The 19,172-nt window shown below is 41.1% G+C and overlaps 1 protein-coding gene across 3 annotated transcripts in view; it reads left to right on the plus strand.

Moving 5' to 3' along the window:
• Window positions 1–18,632, plus strand: part of LOC145435023 (baculoviral IAP repeat-containing protein 2-like) — a 406,058-nt gene extending 387,426 nt beyond the window's left edge. For 2 of the 3 annotated variants that reach the window (XM_080312287.1, XM_080312288.1), the window contains exons 10-18: window positions 70–179; window positions 2,770–2,958; window positions 5,223–6,009; window positions 7,274–7,418; window positions 8,076–8,175; window positions 10,876–11,142; window positions 12,920–13,134; window positions 15,012–15,300; window positions 16,472–18,632. In XM_080312287.1, the coding sequence (XP_080168413.1) occupies window positions 70–179; window positions 2,770–2,958; window positions 5,223–6,009; window positions 7,274–7,418; window positions 8,076–8,175; window positions 10,876–11,142; window positions 12,920–13,134; window positions 15,012–15,300; window positions 16,472–16,646 (2,277 nt within the window). In that variant the 3' untranslated portion in view covers window positions 16,647–18,632. The remainder of the gene's footprint in view (window positions 1–69; window positions 180–2,769; window positions 2,959–5,222; window positions 6,010–7,273; window positions 7,419–8,075; window positions 8,176–10,875; window positions 11,143–12,919; window positions 13,135–15,011; window positions 15,301–16,471) is intronic. The other variant, XM_080312289.1, reaches the window with a different exon arrangement.
• The last annotated feature ends 540 nt before the right edge of the window (window positions 18,633–19,172 follow it).

Genomic DNA, 19,172 nt, shown 5'->3' on the forward strand with positions numbered 1-19,172 from the left:
ACGGAGATGATGTATCAATTTCTCTGTCGGCATTCGTAAAACGTACTCAAACTGGTTCTGAATTTTCAGAGCCAAGCATCAACCTACCCTCAAAGCGGTTACGTGTCAAGGATCGAAAACTCACAAGATCTGGACACATTCTTGAGGGGTTTGGACATGAGAATAGCGCAAAATCGTCTGTAAGTTTTTGTTTTCTTGACACGCCAACAGGAACCAGGTCTTCAGATGGATTTCCTGGAGCTTAGACTCGGCTAGCTGCGCCTGATTTAACATAGGCTTGCTGGCTTACTTGCTGAAAATACTGTCATATCAATCCATTTGTTTTCGTTAAATGCTAACTGTACAGCAACTGAGCAATATGCCCGAGAGTGCATGCAATTTGCCGATATAGTGAAATGTCGATTTTGCCAATCTGTTGTTTTGAAAACTGTGATGAACTCGCAGCTGAGGCTTGTCATGACAAATTGGATAACAGATTCTGACTCAGTTATATATATTCTTGGAGTGCCTTCTTACTACTGTAGAATCGCCATTGTCTTTGTTTTGAAATGTTGGAAATTGAAGCACAAAGGGCTATAAGCCTATGTGTAGCAGTGTAGGCCTATATGACATCAACTTCCTTGTCATAGCGCGAATGGTTCAAACTTTAACTTCATAGTGTTTTCTTTACTACGGCATTATGCTGTTGATACACGATTCTACAATAATAAAATTAATTTTAAATATCCAATATAGCCATGAGCAGCTTTTTAACATTAACGTTACATTAAAACATAACTTACTGATATGATCAACTTCCTTGTCAAGATTTTAAAATTGGAGCGCACGGTGTAAGCCTATACTGGAATATGAGAAGTACTACTGTTTGGAAGTGCTTGGACGGGTTTTGACTGCTTCTCTACACTACCGTAAACCGGGGTAACTTTGGACAATTTTCAACAATTCCGCTTTGTATCTTGGAAATGCTAGGGTGTAGGGGAGGCAAGTTTTGTGTTTTTCATGGGTCATGGGGCAAAGATTAGAATTACGTAATCCAAAATCTTCATGGTCATAAATAAGTACCTTATTTTTGCAAATTATCCGTGTCCAAAGTTACCCCTGCATGTGGGGTAACTTTGGACAATGTAGTTTTTTGTATGCCTTTACACTCTACTGTTTATGAAACCTCGTAAATGAGGCTTATTTGGCAAAAGTTGATGAGAACAGTGGCTAAAACTGAAACAAAATAGTATGTGTCTGGCCTATTGCATGATTTTTACCTAATCCCCCCCCCCAAAAAAAAAGAAGAAAAAAATAGATAGTCTATGAAGGTTTATACCCCCTTATTCATCCCTCTGCAATTTTCCCTCGTGACTTCACCAATTGGGACTTGTAAATAACATATGGTGATAGGGGTATCCCACTGGCAGTGTCAGCAATCGACAGCAAACATTAAGCATGTTACCGTGATTTATTGACGATTTCAAATATCTTACTGTTCTTAAAAAGATACATTTTCCCTTTCCTATATCCTCTGATGGATATATTTGTTTTAATTTACGATATCCCATATTCAGCAGGCGCATCTTTAGGAGTATGCGATACGTTTTTGAAGTAGCTTACACCCGATTACAATCTCTCAGCTCATTGCCTACCCATTTTTCATATTTTGGCATACTCTTGATTTATTAACCTTCTAATTCCATTTTGAAAAGCCATCAGGCTGTCGTAAGGAATATAGTTGACGATACACTTTGACACAAATGAAGAAGCCACTTTCCAGAGCTCAAATATCACATTTTTAACTGTCCAAAGTTACCCCGTTCTGAGAAAATTTGACGGGGTAACTTTGGACATCACATTTTCTTGTATTGATCTAAGGGTGAGCTCACTGAGATTTTTGTCATGGATTAAGACTACTTAGAGGTATCTGCTGCGAAGTTTTGAATCTATGAATCACATGCTATCTATGTTTGGTTGTAAGAAGTTTATTGGCCATCAATTTTGATGAAATTGACCCCCGCCATTAATTTATCAATGTTGGGTCAAGTTTATCTGGTAGTGAAATGAATCCACCTTTTATTGAGATTACTTGTGGTACTGTGGCCTCATGAAAAAGAATCGGACATCCAGCAGCAACCCGTTTCCATCAATAACCATTTAAATCTTTTACTGCTTAGTGTCCAAAGTTGCCCTTAAGTCCAAAGTTACCCCGGCTTACGGTCCTACTTCTCTACATACCTTTCCTCTTTGAGTTGTGCAAAGTAAAAAGTTGTTTGTTTGCCTCTCTTGTGTGTCATAGAATCAATGGGAATGGAAATAGCCCCGCCCCCACCCCTGTGTAGTGTGTAATGGTAAACAAAGACGTCCTTGAAGATTGCGTCTATTTGTCGCGTGATAAATTGTTCCGCTTCAGTCGTGAATATAGGTATTGCAGTTTGAAAATTAGCCGCCTTTGATTATCTGGTAAAAGCACGAAACCCCAAGACCGTATCTACATTTTGAGACAACTTGCCTGAGTATTTATCAGAACTTACATTCTAAGTAGAGTACTCTCACTTGTGGTTTTGTCATGTCGCGTAGATCATGCATCGTCACTTCTACTTGTTATGGAGTGGAGATTTGACGCGTTACTTTTAGTTGAGTGGCAATGCCGACTACTTTGACCACCCCTGACTTCATGCCCATGGCGGTCGACTCAAATTTGATTCACTTGAATAACTGATTTTCCCTGATCCTATGTTTTCGCCTGTCGGATGTTATGAACATTTTCACCTTTACCCTCCGCAGTTACTCTTTCGAAGAACTTTGGGATGACGAAAATGAATTTCGGAACAAACGCTTGCTTGTTGTGTGCGGATTTTTTTGTATCGGACAAGGAGACGCGGTCGAGTGCTTTCATTGTGGTATCGTAGTGGCTAATTGGTCTCGAAACGACAATCCACGTATTAGGCATGAGCAAATGTCACCGGACTGCAGGTATGCATTGGTTTGATAGTTAATGAGCCGGCTCGCATGAATATATTCATTTCCCACCCATGGCGTATTTGAGTGTTGCTAAAATTTCCTAGTGTGGTTTTGTTCATGGGTTTCAATTTCCCCTAACGCTGTGTAAATAGGGTAGACCTGACACAAATTCGTCGATGAATATCATGAAATTTAATTTAATTTTTGTAGTTGGTAAGGCAATGCGTCGAAATGGGGTTAAAATATCATTCAGCAGTTTCTAGTTGCAAAAAATTGAAACCGTAGAATTGATTGCATGTTAGCTGTATTGCAAATAGCGAAAGAGCCTAACCCTTTCAAGTGTTGATCACGCGAAATGATTGTGCACTGCGCAGTCAGAAAATTCTCACCGTCGCGCTTGGATAATCTCAATTTGTAACAACAAAATGCGAATGCAGTTTTTGATGGGAAAATGAAATATTGCTTTCGTGGCATTTCTGCAAAATGATACTTGAAAATCTGTTGATGTTGAAAAGCTTCTTGGAGGTACAGAACTTCAATATACAATTAAATAGTATATTCATATTGAAATGAACCCGAATATTTTCGGCTGACACTCGTCAGGGGTAATCGTCAGCAACTAGTAGAGAATTGGAAAGAACATTGTATATCAACAATCGTATCACAAAATATGACGTCACCAGCATGAAATTTCGAATGAGAGAGCGTTCAATGTACTATTTTTAGGTGATACACGAACTCCTTTTGTTGACAGAGTTTTGGTTGGTGTATTTTGATAAAAGTTGATTCCAAGGCACATGTTGAAAAGATTGTCGTAACGAAGTGAAAAAAAAATTTGTTCCACCGCGTTTGTAGCCACTAACAGCTATGGCTAGCTGGTAGTGAAGTCTGAAAAGCGACATTCTGATTGGTTCAGACTCTTTTGAATTGTGCATCGTAACGCTATCGCTGTTTTTCAAATCGATGTTTATTTCATGTTAATGTTTGATCAGTTTGAACGTTGATATTAGGAAGACAAATACAAACCTCATATAATGCAAACCTCGTAATTGCTTGAACGGATATATACCTATCTAATAAAGTATGTTGATTTAGCTATCATACCGTTGTTTTGGCAGTTACTTTTAACGGACGTTCGCGTTACCCGTTCCTTGGTGGTATTAAGTGTTACAATCAATGTTCCCTCTAAGCTGCGCAAATGCGCAGTGCTGACACGGTCTCTGCGCACAGAAAATCCAAGTTGCGCAGAAAAAATCCGAAGTGATGACCTTTTTTTTAGTCGTTACGCACTGTTGTCCAAGGATCTGCGCAGTGAGCTGGTGAGTGTGCACAGTCTCGTCAAAAATTGGAGGAAACATCGGTTACAATGATTACCCGGCATTTGCGCATTTTGATCTTGCTATCCTATGATCCTGTACTTGCATTGGGCGCCGGTCATTATTTCGCTATTCTCGATTCTAAATAAAAATGGCATCGTGATCGGATAGAGACTTGATTTTCAGTCTCTTGCGTCGGCGGACCAACCAACTGCCCTTCTTCTTTTTTTCGATATTCCAGTTCTTCAACGTTTTTAGTCCTCACCCCTAAATTGTTTTGGTCGGTTTGGGTTTAGGTGCCTAAAAAAGATCACTGCTTCGAGTTATCAGTGACTAAAACTATGGTACAGGTTGTTGCACCTAGTTAACATATTAGGGTTGGGCACAATCAGGGTTGTAATGACTTGAGTCGCGATTTTTTGATGACTCGGCTCGAGTCATGTTTTCAAATGCGTGAAATGACTCCACTTGAGTCAATTTTTGTATTGACCCGACTTGTAGGCCTACTCGAGTCATTCTGCCTGGCTGGAACCAAGTCATACGACTCGAGGCTGGGACGGCCAAGGCAGACATTTCATTGCAACTTCAAAGAATAGTAAAGTCACCACATTATTGGTATTTCGTCTATCAGTCCTGTTACAATATTACGAATACGAGCCATTCTATATCGCTCGAGCAGAGTTGAAATGAGTGGGTTGAACCCGATTGAACTGAATAATACTGATCAGTGAACATATTGACTTGGACTCGGACTCAAGTCAAAACACTATGACTCGGACTCGACCCTCAACTAGCTGACTTGGACTCGGACTTGACTTGGTGGTGAATTGAAAATAACTCGACTTGACTCGACTCAAAACTGTAAAAATGAAATTGACTTGTGACTCGGTACTGGAATCTGAATTGAGTATTAATGATAATAATTCGAGGCGAGGTTTCTAAAGAAAATTTTGCGTCTAGATTCATGTTAGACGGCGACTGCGGCGACCAGCCTCTGCCGGTTCAAAGAACGGGACGCGCCACCCCAGTCCTGTCCATGCAATCGTCCTACAACAGACAGCCATCCCTCGCATCAAGTCAATACAACGCCTACCCCACGCACCCTCCCGCGAATCCACCTCGGGACGAAGAATCATTCATGTCGTACCCGACAAGATATAGGGGTCTTCCAGACCCTAGAGGTGCGGGTAATCGTGACCGCAGGGCCCCAAATTTGCTCTCCCCCACTCATAGCGTGGGTAATTCACCGTACAGAGAAGGTGTGTCACGTTCCAGCACCCGAAATTCAAGCCCGTCGGAGTTTTCTGCCGGGACCCGGCATTCATCGATATCTCCTATACGTGGGGGCAGGAATGGGTCCCATGGGCGGGGCCGGCCCCCAGCTGGGACTGGATCTGCGTCGTATCACCCACATTCTTCGTCGGTACCACCACCGTCATCCCATCACAGTTTGATATCTCAACCGACTGAAGAGACCCCTAGGGTCAGGCAGGGTTCGGGACATAACCGTGCCAACACTTCCAGAAGGGAAGACCCGCCGCCTGCCCCCGGATATCCATACGGATCCGCGCCGCCAGCTGGTAGGGAAGAACCACCGCCCTCACAAAGACGCCCTTCCACACCCAGACAGGGGCATAACCCCCCACCGCCACCCCCTCAAAGTAATAACCCACCTCCACCCAGTTCGGGACATTCTCAACCACCCAGAAGTCGGCCCCCGTCCAACGCCGGCAGGACAAATTGGGCGGTAAGTGGCCCCGCTTGTTTTCTGTATTGCTTGAAAAGTATTTTTCAGAAAAGAATTGGGTTTCCTGGGCCTGCTTTTTAGTGGAGCGTAGCCAGCCGAGAGAAATTGACTGTGTAATTACTGGTCTGATTCAGAGTCGTAATGACTCGAGTCATTTTTTCAAATGCGTAAAATGACTCGACTCGAGTCAATTTGTGTAACGACCTGACTTGTGCTCAAGTCATTGTGCGTGACTCGAACCAAGTCATATGACTCGAGACTAGGACGACCAAGACAGACATATCCTTGTAACTTCGAAGAATAGTTGAGTCACCACGTCGTTGGTATTTCATCTATCAGTCCTAATACTTGGGAAATAGGGCAAGAAACTGTTAAGACTGAGGAAAATTACGATATTATGAATGCGAGTCATTCTATATCACTCGAGCAGATTTGTGAAAAATAGTAACTCAAAACTGACCAGTGAACACAATGACTTGAATTCGGGCTCGAGTCATAACACTATGACTCTGACTTAACCCGGTGGTGAATGGAAAATGACTCAACTTGACTCGAGTCAAAATTATAAAAGTGAGATTGACTTGTGACTCGAAACCTTATGACTTGGTTACAACCCTGGTCTAATTATGCACCGTAATTAGAATTGTCTAATTGTCCAAGACTGTGTTAGTCCCGAATGCGATTAATTGCTACAAGTATGCGACTGCTTAACCAACTATGCTTTGTGGAACTGCTTGCTCCAGTATATTTCAGATAGTTCATTTTCTACTCATTTCCACTTGAAATCGTTTTGACATATCTTACAAATCGTCACTTCTACTTGTAACTGACACCTCTACTCAAGGACTTGTAACCAAGTCACAAGGTTCTCACTTTTATAGTTTTGACTCGAGTCAAGTCAAGTCATTTTCAGTTCACCATCAAGTCAAATTCGAGTCGGTGAGTGGAGGGTCGAGTCCAAGTCTTTATGTTCACAGCTCAGTTATGAGTTCAACCCACTTTTTCAACTCTGCTCGAGTGATATAGAATGGCTCGCATTCATAATACAGTAATTTTCCTCTGTCTAAACAGTCTCTGGCACTATTTTCCAAGTATCAGGACTGATAGACGAAATACCAATAATGTGATGACTTATTATTCTTCGAAGTGACGACGAAATAGTCTGTCTTGGCCGTCCCAGTCTCGAGTCATATGACTTGTAATCATCACCACTGATGGATGTACAGATGCACTGATGTACTGATATATCTTCTTTTCTGTGCAGAGAGAATATCCCTGTCTAACACCGCATAATGACAACATGACTGACGTCCGTGTGAGGGAAGCAACGTTTCGCCCCCCTTTTCAAAGAATATCGCGTCTGAATGCGTCAGAAAGAGAAATAGCCGAAGCTGGTTTCTATTACACAGGTGGGTGTTGGGTTTGGTACCTTTGAACTTGTCAATGTGTTATACTCGTTCGGTATACAAATAAATAGTATATCCATATCGAAATGAACCCGAATATTTTAGGCTGACACTCGTCAGGATCAAGCGTCAGCAACTAGTAGAGAATATAATCTTTTTATCATAACGATTAATATTATATTAATCGAATACTCATTCCAGTAAAGGCATTTTATGTGATACAATCATCGTTATATAAGACCGACCTCTAAAAGATACTTGTAATTCAGAGAATACAGCCTTCTGTGGAATGTTAATGTACTAAAACCATACGCCGAATACACTAAACTGGAAGGGAAGTTCACTTTGAGAGCTATCTATTCATCCAGCTAGTGCACTCTGTATGTAGTCTATGCCTACTATGTCGGATGCATAATCCAGAATCCAAAAAAATAAAATAAAGTATGATATAACATAACATAATTCGTTGAGTTACAATGGCAACAAACCAGGTTATGTGTGATAGTTGCTCGTGCCAAAATAAATAGGTTTTAAAATACAACTTATGAATGTCTTGGCAAAATAATCATCTTGTTAATATATTATGGTATGTTACCGCTATCAAGCGGTTTGAGTAGTCAGTTATTCACTTTACTAATAACGCGATAAAATTATTTTTAGGTGAATTTGACCGCGTACGATGCTTCTATTGTCACGGTGGTCTGGCAGCCTTTGAGCCCGGCGACGACATCTGGGTAGAACACGCAAAATTCCATCCTCAGTAAGTATCTGTTACCGTTACAGCTTCTAATGTGATGGCGACCGTACGTTCTTGCCAGGGTTGCGCCCCCGCGTAAAGTCTTGATATAGGGATTTGTGAAATTGAGACCTACTATTGCAAAGATTTACAGAAACCTTTCAAATATTTATCTTTATAGCGAGGCTAGGCTTAAAATAGTTACTATTTACTCACTTGGGACTCGATACTTCAGTTTGTATTCCAATAGAAATTTGCAATACTACTTTTACGTTTACTAAAGTACCAGCCAGGATTGTAACCAAGCCACAAGTTTCCGAGGTGCATGTCAATTTTACTTCTATAGTTTTCACTCAAGTTATGTCGAGTGATTTTCACTTCACTGCCTTCAGAATCGCGTCCGAGTCATGACGGTCTTAACCCGATTCTGTAAAACTCTAGGGTGATGTCATAATATACACATTTCTGTCACCCTTAACATGTTTATTCCCACAGATAAAATTGGATTTTTGTGCCTGTTTACCAGGTATCGGTCGTGATACACGAGACTTGAATAGAGCAATATAGAATGTGTCAAGTTATTTGACTTGATTGAGTCATGCACGATGACTCGGGTAAAAGTCGAGTCAAAACAAAAAATTGCGACTGGCGTCTGACTCAAGTCGAGTCATTGCAAACCTCTTACTAACGACAACTGGTTATGGTGTTTGCTCACCTCCGTTGGTTACGCGTTGTTCTCGTTTTATCAGGCTGCAACCAGCAGAACCGAACAAAAGTGAAATATTAACTAATAACTGTTCAAATATGGTACACGTGTAACATGTGTGTGGTAGTGTCGTTGATGTACCGTTGCCGGTATCGCTGTTATGGATTACATATTGACTTTGCGTCCTGTGTTTACATGACTTGGATTTTGACAATAAAGGTGGATTACTGATCGGCTTGGCGATGAATTTTCTGGACACGCGCAGGCTTGTACAGACGACTGGGTTTTCGATAGGCGCAACTAAGACTACAGCTAATAACTAGGGCAAGTTTTTGTTGCAGCAAATTCGCGAAAAGTCGCAGTTAAGATGCGTTTAATTTTCACAAAATATAAAAAAGTTGAAACAAGTTCCCTATAACTATTAGGGTATGACATACTCGAACCATTCCGTATCCCAGGCACTGTAGCAAAACTCAATGTGGGTGACTTCATGAAAATCAATAGCCTGAAAAAATTGACCCGGTGAATTTTCAGCGGTCTTGCCTGAATTGACGTCAAATCTCAAATTTAAATGCCAGTGAAATAATCAAGCGATATAGTTTAGTTATTACTATCCTAAATGCTACTATGTGGGCAAACTAGCATATTGACGGCGAGGGCCCCAGTTTGATTCATGGCAGTGCAATAGCAAGTTACAAAGCGTTGCAGATTTATTAGATTCCGTGCCCCTATACGTTGCTGCGATCAGAACGTCTTTACTGCAATAAAAATCCCAGAGAAAGACCCAATCCATGCCCAAATGAGGATGCCGAATTGAAATACTAGATTGAGATACCGTAACTACGGTCGCCTCCGCCTCGACATCCTTATATCTGTTCACTGCATCGGATGGTGCATCGCGTGTCTTGATCAGGTAAATTCAATAGAAAAACCAACAATGCCACACTTAAAATTGGGATTTTTGTTATACTTCGACATAGTTTACCACATTTGCTCGCGACACACCTGATCAGTCCAATCGTCACACTAATGTGCTTCGGCACACCGGTCGAGAGCCACTGTATCAGAACATAGTTCAAGTTTCGTACGTGTGAGATTTAAAATGTCTGCACAGCAAGCTAGGTCGTTGTATACTTTGTCATTGAGTGCAGCATTCAATGACCTAATTGCGCATGCGTACAAATGGCGAACCAACTCGGCATGAGATCGCTTGCTGTTGTGCAGTGCAGTGCAGACGCTAATCGGCAACATGCTTCTCGCTAATTGGCAGCAAGTAACACTGATAATATGAATTACGGGCATGGTGGCTACATTAAAATCTAATCAGGGCAATGGAACCCCTCTGAAATACACCTCAAAGTCTGAAAATCGGCATTGTTCTAAACAATCGCAGCGACGCAGCACAATGACCATAACAATGGCCGTCGCATGGTTGCGATTGTTCCGCAATTACAATTTTCAGAGGTGTATTTCAAGGGAGTTCCATTGTCCTGATTGGATTTTAATGTATATTTTCGGAATCAGTGCCGCAGTAGCTTTCGAATGAGATCAGCTATATTGAATTTAAACACGCGGGTCGTCAGCTATGGAATTAGCAATTATGTTGCGTTCAGATTGCTGAGCAGTAATTTCCTCCGGGCAAGCAAGCGTGACGACGGGTGTTGCGTATCTATCCGTAGGTTAGTTATCCATAGAATATCAAAGCGGAAATTCAGTCTGTTGCGGGTAAACGACGGGAGTAAATGGTAGCCTGCCGGCTTCAATTAGCAGCTCTTAGTTGCAAAAAGGTTGGTGACCCCTTCAACAGATGAAATCCCAACAGTGTGGTTACTTTGCTATTCTTCGAAATTACAATGAAATTTCGGTCTTCTTGGCCAACTGAGTCTCGAGTTGAAATATGAGTCGGTTTGGGTCATCACAACCATGAGTTAAAACCTAACTGAGCAGTCTGTTGCTTACCCAAGTGAATAATAGCTTTCGATTCGATTGTCGCAGTAACAATGCTTCCTTTTTCTCAGCTGCGACTTTTTGAAGCGACATCGCGGGCCCGCCTGGGTCGAGAACATCGCGTCCAGACACCCAAATTCGCGACCGGTGCCGATCGATCAGCTCCGCCCAGTCGAATCTTCCGGGCCCCTGCCGCCGCCTCCGCCACCCATCACAGACCCGGTAGAACTGAGCAGGCACCGCGAAGAGATTTTCCACCAGGGCATGACATCGGAGCCGGTTCGTGCCGCCAGGGACATGGGATATTCGGAGGATAGGATTAGGGAGGTTCAGTGGACGTAAGATTGAGATTGATTGTTGAATGTTCTAGTGTCTTGTGATTAGTATGAATTGACAAGCCGTTTGGGTGCAGGAATCTTGTAACTAGGGCAGAGCACAATGATCCAAGTACTGAAGCTATATGCTTCCTACCATTATCCACAGCGAAAGCCTTGAAACCTCGGTTTGGCGTATCGGGGTGAACCATTAATAAGGTACAAAGCTAAGCACTTTGCTGAAAATCAGGGTTGTATACAAGTCACAAGTCTAACACACTTGTACAGATGTGACACAAGTCGAGTTGAGTCATTTTCAAATCATGTCCAAGTCAGAGAGCCCGAGTCGTAATATTATGACTCGGGTCCTAGTCCAAGTCATTATGTTCACTGTTCAGTTTTAAGTTCAATTCAGTTCAAACCACCTTTTTCAACTCTGCTCGAGTGATATAGAATGGCTCGCATTCATAATATCGTAATTTTCCTCAGTTCTAACAGTTTCTGGCCCTGTTTTCCAAGTATCATGACTGATAGACGAAATACCAATAGTGTGGTGGCTTTACTATTCTTCGAAGTTACAATGAAATGTCTGTCTCAGCCGTCCTAGTCTCGAGTCAAAAAACTTGATTTGAGTGATGTACAAAGACTCGAGTACAAGTCGAGTCAATAAAAAAATTGGCTAGAGTCGAGTCATTTTACGCATTTGAAAAAATGACTCGAGTCGAGTCACCAAAATATCGCGACTCGACTGATTACAATCCTGCTGGAAACAGCGTAACTGTGAAGTTGTGATCGACCCACAGCATTGTCCTAAAGTGCAATGAAATAGGTACTGTCGGAAAAGTACTGAATTATATTTTATGCGATGTAGAACCGACATCGTATTCTTTGTCGTCGCATAAAAGATACATATTTGAACTATTTCATACTGTCATAATGAGTGATACTTGTCAAATGTCTCCATCCAATGCATAGATAAATACATTTATGCCAGGGTTGTAACCAAGTCACAAGGCTCCGAGTCACAAGTCAATCTCACTTTTTTTAGTTTTGACTCGAGTCAAGTCGAGTCATTTTCAATTCACCACCGAGTCCAAGTCTGAGTCCAAGTCATCGAGCAGAGGTTCGAGTCTGAGTCATGGTATTATGACTCGAGTCCGAGTCATTTTGTTGACTGCTCAGTTTCCAGATAAAGTCTTGTTAAAACCCACTGTTATAACTCTGTTTGATGATATCGAATGGTTCGCATGTATAATACACTAATTTTCCTCACTTTTAGTAGTTTCTGGTCGCATTTTCATGTACCAGTACCAATAGACGAACTCTCAATCGGGTAGTTATACTTTATTACTCTTCGAAATTACAATGAAACATTGCTCTTGGCCGTCTGAGTCTCGAGTCATATGACTTGTTTCTAGTCATTTCCGTATTTTGAGAAAATGACTCGATACAAGTCGAGTCATCAGAAAATCGTGACTGGTGTCTGACTCGAGTCGAGTCATGACTCGAATCATTACAACCCGGATTTATGCACCATTACATTTCGAATGCCTAGATCAGTTTGCGAAGAATAAACATTTCCAAGCTTCACAATAATTTTGCCTTTCATAATTACCGGCAGGGGCTGCTTCGCCTGTGGGCCGCATTTGTTTCGAAAATTCCGAGCCAAACTTATTTGTTAATCCTCCCATGTCGATAATCTTAAGTACATTCAATGTAAAGTTTAGTTTTTCGTCACTGGCCACCTCGTCTAGTTTAACAACTGTATTTACGACAAATTGCAGTGAATGTTTCTGTACAGGAACGTGTGTAACCGCGGAGCATGCTATCAGTCGTCGGAAGCTTTGATCAACGCCTTGATAGACGACGCCTGGTATCAGGACCAGCCCCCACATGCATCCGATGAGATTATACCAAGATCTCCGCGGCACGAGATACGCGACGACGGGATTTATGTCGACGGCATTCCGATGCAGCAATACATTACCGATCAAGAACAGCATATAGCCAATCAATGTGAGTAATGGCTTATGGTTCTTAACCGTGGTTTGGCGAGCTAGTCTGACACATTCCGCTGGATGTCAAGGGCCGCACTCAACTCATTCATATGATTCGTGACAACACGTTTGTCTTGGCCATCATTGACTGCAGGCATTTAGGCGTGATCTTTAGGGCAATTATTACTTAAAAAAATTTAATTTTGACAAAATGTTGACCTCATGTATGTGAATTAGGTGTTTTCGCACATAATGCTAGAATTGTGCTACTCGTTATCATTTCTGGTTGGAACTGTCTGTCCTTACGAAGTAGTTAGGCCTGAACAAACTTTTTTGCCTTGAGAACCGACAAATTTTCGCATGAAAAAACTTCGTTTTAACGAAAATCGTCATTCGTCAAGAATTCCAGCAGTTACATCACCCATTATGGTAGAAATTTGTTGCAGTACAATAAAGATACTTTAGTACATTCTCGGGTAGAAAGTATGTGTCCTTAATAAGTAGCTTCCATAGAACGGAGAAAGAACGTTCAACGGCAGCAGTTGTTGGCTGGCAACACTGAAGCTGTGCGTACACTGCTGGTGACACACCGTGTTGCTTCATTCTGACAATGGTGTCTACATCACAATTTTTCACCAACCTCTTCTTGATATAAGAACCAATGCCGACGCAGTCTTGTTTCAGTTGGGATATTGCAGCATGTTGAGCATAACACCAAGTCAACTAATCAACCGTTTATGATTCACAATAAGCAGACAATGGGCCGTCTACAGCGGTAGGCCAATAAAGTAGGCTACAAGCTGTATAATGTCACATGAAAAGTTCACCGACAGTGCGAACATCTACGATAGAAACGAAATGTGGGTTGCAAAACAATTTTGACTTTGTAATCAATTTTGACTTATTTTGACTTGAAAAAAATCGCCCCAGTGATCAGTGTGTTAGAGGTAATAGCAAACATCAAAGTCTCATTTCTTGAACGGATACCAAACAGTCATATTAGAGGTCTAACACGGGACTTTACGAGCTTAGCCTTGCGGAAACCTCAATAACACCACCTATAAATACCTGATATCAAACAGGCAGCATTAAATGAAGTCGCCAATTTTACAGTTGAGATCGATTTTGATTTTTGAAGGGCGCAACATTTTTTCGAAGTTTTACCAGTCCGCGGGTTCCGAAAGGTTCAGAACAACTGTTCTGGACCTAAAAAATATTTAGTTTGAAGCTGCCTAAAATAATAAGTCCTTGAGTAACTAGAGGATTTAGAAACTATCTACGTGAATTACTTTGGAAAGTAGAAGTAATTCGTTTTGGACCAGACAGGGTTGTAATGAATCGAGTCATGATTGTTTGGTGACGAGACTTGACTCGAGTCATTTTTGAAACGCGTAAAATGACTCGAGTCAATTTTTGTGTTGTGTTGACTCGACTTGTACTTGAGTCATCGTGAATGAATCGAGACAAGTCTTATGACTCGAGACTAGGACGGCGGAGACCGACATTTCATTGTAACTTCGAAGAATAGTAAAGCCATCACATTATTGGTATTTCATCTATCAGTCATGATACTTGGGAAACAGGGCCAGAAAATGTTACGACTGAGAAAAATTTCGATATTATGAATGTGAGCCATGCAATATCACGCGAGTAAAGTTGAAGAATGATGGTTGAACTGAAAACTGAACATTGAACACAATAACTATACTCAAACTCGACCTCGTACTCACTGACTTGACTCAACTGTGAATTAAAATGACTCGACTTGACTCGAGTCAAAACTATAAAAGTGAGATGGACTTGTGACTCGGAAGCTTGTGACTTTGTTACAACCCTGGTACCAGCTCAGCTGGATAAGCTGCTGCTGATTTTGATAGATTTTTTGTCTATTTTCAGTGACTGTGCCGTTAATCCTTGGGCGTGACGTAGCTAGAAGCCCCGGCAGCGTAACAATGCGGAGCGTGTACACCAGAACTCGGACGAACCTCGGGCCGCCGACTCCGCAGTCCCAATCTACCGAATACATGGATGCGGGACCGTCGCCTCAACACTCGCCTGGACCAGTGCCGAATGTGTCCCGGTCAGGAGGAAACAATTCGTTCGGTTACGGAAGCCGCGAAGGCGTTGCCTCGAATGAAACAGCGGCAAATAACGAAACCATGTCACAACCATCGGCTCGCAGACGGTGTGCTTTAGTAGTTATGTTTTTTTCTTCATTATAGTGCAATTGAATAGTATATAACCTGAATATTTTCGAATAACACTTGTCAGCGGTAATTATCAGCAGCTAGTAGAGAATTGAAAAGAACGTTGTATATCAACAATCGTATCACAATTTTCTTCTCAATTCTCTCCTAGTTCCTGTCGATTACCCCTGGCAAGCGTCAGACGAAAACATTCGCATTTATTTGAATACGAATTTATTATTCAATTGTATACTTGTACTGCGCTCTAAATATGATGTGATCTCAATTAAATATGTGTTACCAGGCGCGTAGCCAGCCGAAAAATAAGGGGGGTTTCGATTTTTTTGAATTTTTCAATATAGCATCAATTCATTAGAGTCAAGTGCATGCGTAAATGGCGATTATACAATGTCCTCGTGTTGACGAACTTACGCTTATGATAAGCTAGCCAACGATTTCCGGAAGTGCTGTCAATTAGCAAGTCCCCGATCTCGCGTGAGCAATTGAATACGTGTAACAACTCGTATTCGTTGCCTCCGTGATGATTTGCGCAAGTGAAAATGTCCGAGTTGTTATGGGATCTGTTCTATAATGGCACTGATTTCAGGTGGTTAAAACTTTTCTCATCTTTTATAAGTCAAGCCTTGACATGACACACATCTTCTAATGGTTATGTTTAAGTATTAGCGGAAGTCAATTACGCATGTGCGGCGTGCGCATAAATGTTTGCCGACATTCGATTTCATTCAGTTTCGCGTTGTCACTCTTGAATCCCAATCGCTAATCAACATATGCTTTACGGCATTGTCTCCAAGCCATCGAGAGATAGGAACTAAAGCATGGTAAACCCGAGACGCGATAGTTAAGCCAGTGACGATATCTTTCGTACCAGACCTATAGCAGATGCAATTCTTTAAGCTAGCGGAACTAGGCTAGTTGAAGATGCGATAAATCAGGCCAGCGACAACTGGCGAGCCCGCGGCAACACTGATGATACGAATTATTGAATTGCAACTGAAAATTAACGTCAAAGTGGTCATTTCAAAATGATGGGTTTTCGCATTTCAAAAGGGTGGGTTAGACCCCGCCAATTTACTTGACTCCTACTTCAGTTGTTGAACAAAGCACTTTCTATGCCGATTTTTCCAGCTGTCACTTTTTAATTTTCAGGTTGGAGATGCTGGAACGGGAGAAGCGCTGCAAAATATGCATGAACAACGAGGCCAACGTGTTATTCGACCCTTGCCGGCACATATGCAGCTGCCAGGCGTGCGCCGAGAGGACCAACAATTGCTACGTGTGCCGCGCGCCCATCCAACGTAAAATACAAACCTTCTATTCTTAATGTGGCAGGTCGATGTAACTGATAAGTGGCAAGCTCAAAATAACGTTTTACAAAAATTCCATACAATGTTGGTGAATTCTATGAAATGAACTAAAAAGACTCTTGCGTTATTTACAGATAAATTATTGTTGTTGTATCGACGTTTTGTATGAATATTGAAAAAATCTAACAATTGGCCCCAATCTGCACTATCAGTGGTATTTTGGGTAAAAACAAAATTTGATACTATAAATTGTATACGCTAAGCGTTTTCAAAATAATGTCTGTGAAATCTGGCTCCTATGATAAGTAGATTAGTAGATGTGTGTGTGTTGTGATTAAGTGTGATCAATCTAGTAGCATAACCTTGTATGCGTTGTAGATTGTTTTGTGAATGTGTAAGTATAAGTATTTATCGATGTTATGGGAAGTTTCAGGGAGTAAAAAAATACTAAAAAATTGGCTGTGTAAGTCTGTGCAGAATAAATCAAATTTCTACGTTTCTCCAAGTTTTCTGACACGCATTGTTCACGGTATTGCATCGAAGGCACAGACCATAAAGACGATTTTTGTGAATATGAACCTTTCTAAACGATCTCTTTGTGAATAGTTTGTATTTGAACTTTCGAAGGAAAAAAATTTGAAATATGTATAACGGATTCGTTATGAATTTGGCTGTATTTTTATATGCATTTCAATATTTTATTATAACTACGCATAACAAAACTAAGTACTGTAAACTCTCATCTGAAACTTCGCTTAATCATTAGATAGCGATAATAATAATTTACATTCTAACATAGAGGAGATATCATTCATGTATCATCTATCATTCGTCATTTTATCAGCTACCGCTCGAGTTTATATGTAAGCAAACTAAATTATGCCTTTAGACATGTCTCCCAATTAGAATATTTTTCTAAAAAAACGCTAAATTCAAATTTCAATCATAAAAAAAAATGAGAAAACGATGGCAAATTTACACGAAAAAAAGTATGATGACACCTTTTACGGTGTCTAAAAGATTCGAAGAGATTGGAATTAGTTTGGACAACCAACAAATTGATGGAGTGATATCGCACTGGTTTGCTCCCTGTCATTGTATTCGGATTCCCTCGTCTTACCCGGAGCTCATATGTTCTAACTGTCGGTATACCATTTTGAATTAGAACCCAGAAAAAATTGCTGTTCAGGGCGTAAATTTTCCAATGCTCGGTTTGACGTCACAGTCTTAATGGCGTTGCAGTGTTGCAAATGAATTTGGAGGAGTATCCAACTTCAGCTCTGTCCTGATTCTGACCTTGTCAAAAATGTGGGGCTAGATTTAGCGAAATGTTACTAAATATCAACTGCCAGACATTGAATTTCCTTACCCTCTATATACAAACCAATTTACTCTGAAATGGCAAACAGCCTCTAAACCTGGTTAATCCCATCAGCCACGTTACACACCCCTCTGAATGAATGCAACTTATAAGCCAGCATTTCTGTGGCACAAGGTCCCTTGTCTCACTGACGCCGGATTCAACATTTGTGATGTCACTGAGACTGTGATGTCATTTCCGCGACGGCAGCAATTTTTTCTGGACATTCAGTAATAATAGGCTGTTAGCTACTAGATTACTAATTAACATACACGGAGAATGTTGCGTCCACATTATTGTAATGGTGAAGTGTTTTCAGCCGTGTGGATGTCGTCATGAATTATATTGTTGTCACATCTGGAATTTCCGCTGTGATTATTTTTCTGGAACTCTTAACAATAGTTGGTATTTTCCCCCCTTGCAAATAATGCACAAAAATCTCCACATTTCGGCGGAGTCGTGGTACGTGACGAAAAGCAAATTAGGGCGTAATTGGCGTGTTGATTTCTCATCAAAAAGTTTGAAAAGCGTGAGGATCATGTGAAATATGGAATATCGTGAAATTTTTGGAAAACTTGTCTCAATTATGCATCATTTTACTACCGGCTGCAAATCACTTCAATAAACACTTCATTGTAATGCATTGGCTGTCTGTCGTGTGCGTAGTTGAGGGTTTAATGAATGCTCCAGTTCATACCGCGTTCGTGCGTAACGTCGACCATTGTAACGAGAAAGAGAGAGAGGAAAGGCAGTTGCCAGCTGCAGTGCGAGGACAAGTGAGACAGCTAATAGTTTGAGACACCTAACAAAATATCAGGGTTGTAATGATTAGAGTCGCGAGTTTTTCGAATGCGTGATATGGCTCGACTCGAATTACACTGGTTATGGTAATCGCCTCTATGATAGAATAATCCTTCGATTGCAATCAGGTCATTGTCGATTAAACGGCCATTTGTTTAAACTTGGAATGGTAGACTCTCCTGCGTGTTGTTACTGCCGATACCCCGAAACTGTGTATCATTTCTTAATTAGTCGCCCTAAATATGACTTTCATCGTTCATTTCTTATTGATAAATGTGTTCAATTAAAAGTGAATTTCCGTATTGATGATTTGCTCACTGATTCTCGTATAATCCCGTATGTCGTTGAATTTGTGTTATCGTGCAACCGCTATTTATAACCG

The sequence above is a fragment of the Botryllus schlosseri genome, chromosome 3 (genome assembly GCF_051294905.1).
Source record: "Botryllus schlosseri isolate E-star chromosome 3, Bs_hap1, whole genome shotgun sequence".
Lineage (NCBI taxonomy): Eukaryota > Metazoa > Chordata > Ascidiacea > Stolidobranchia > Styelidae > Botryllus > Botryllus schlosseri.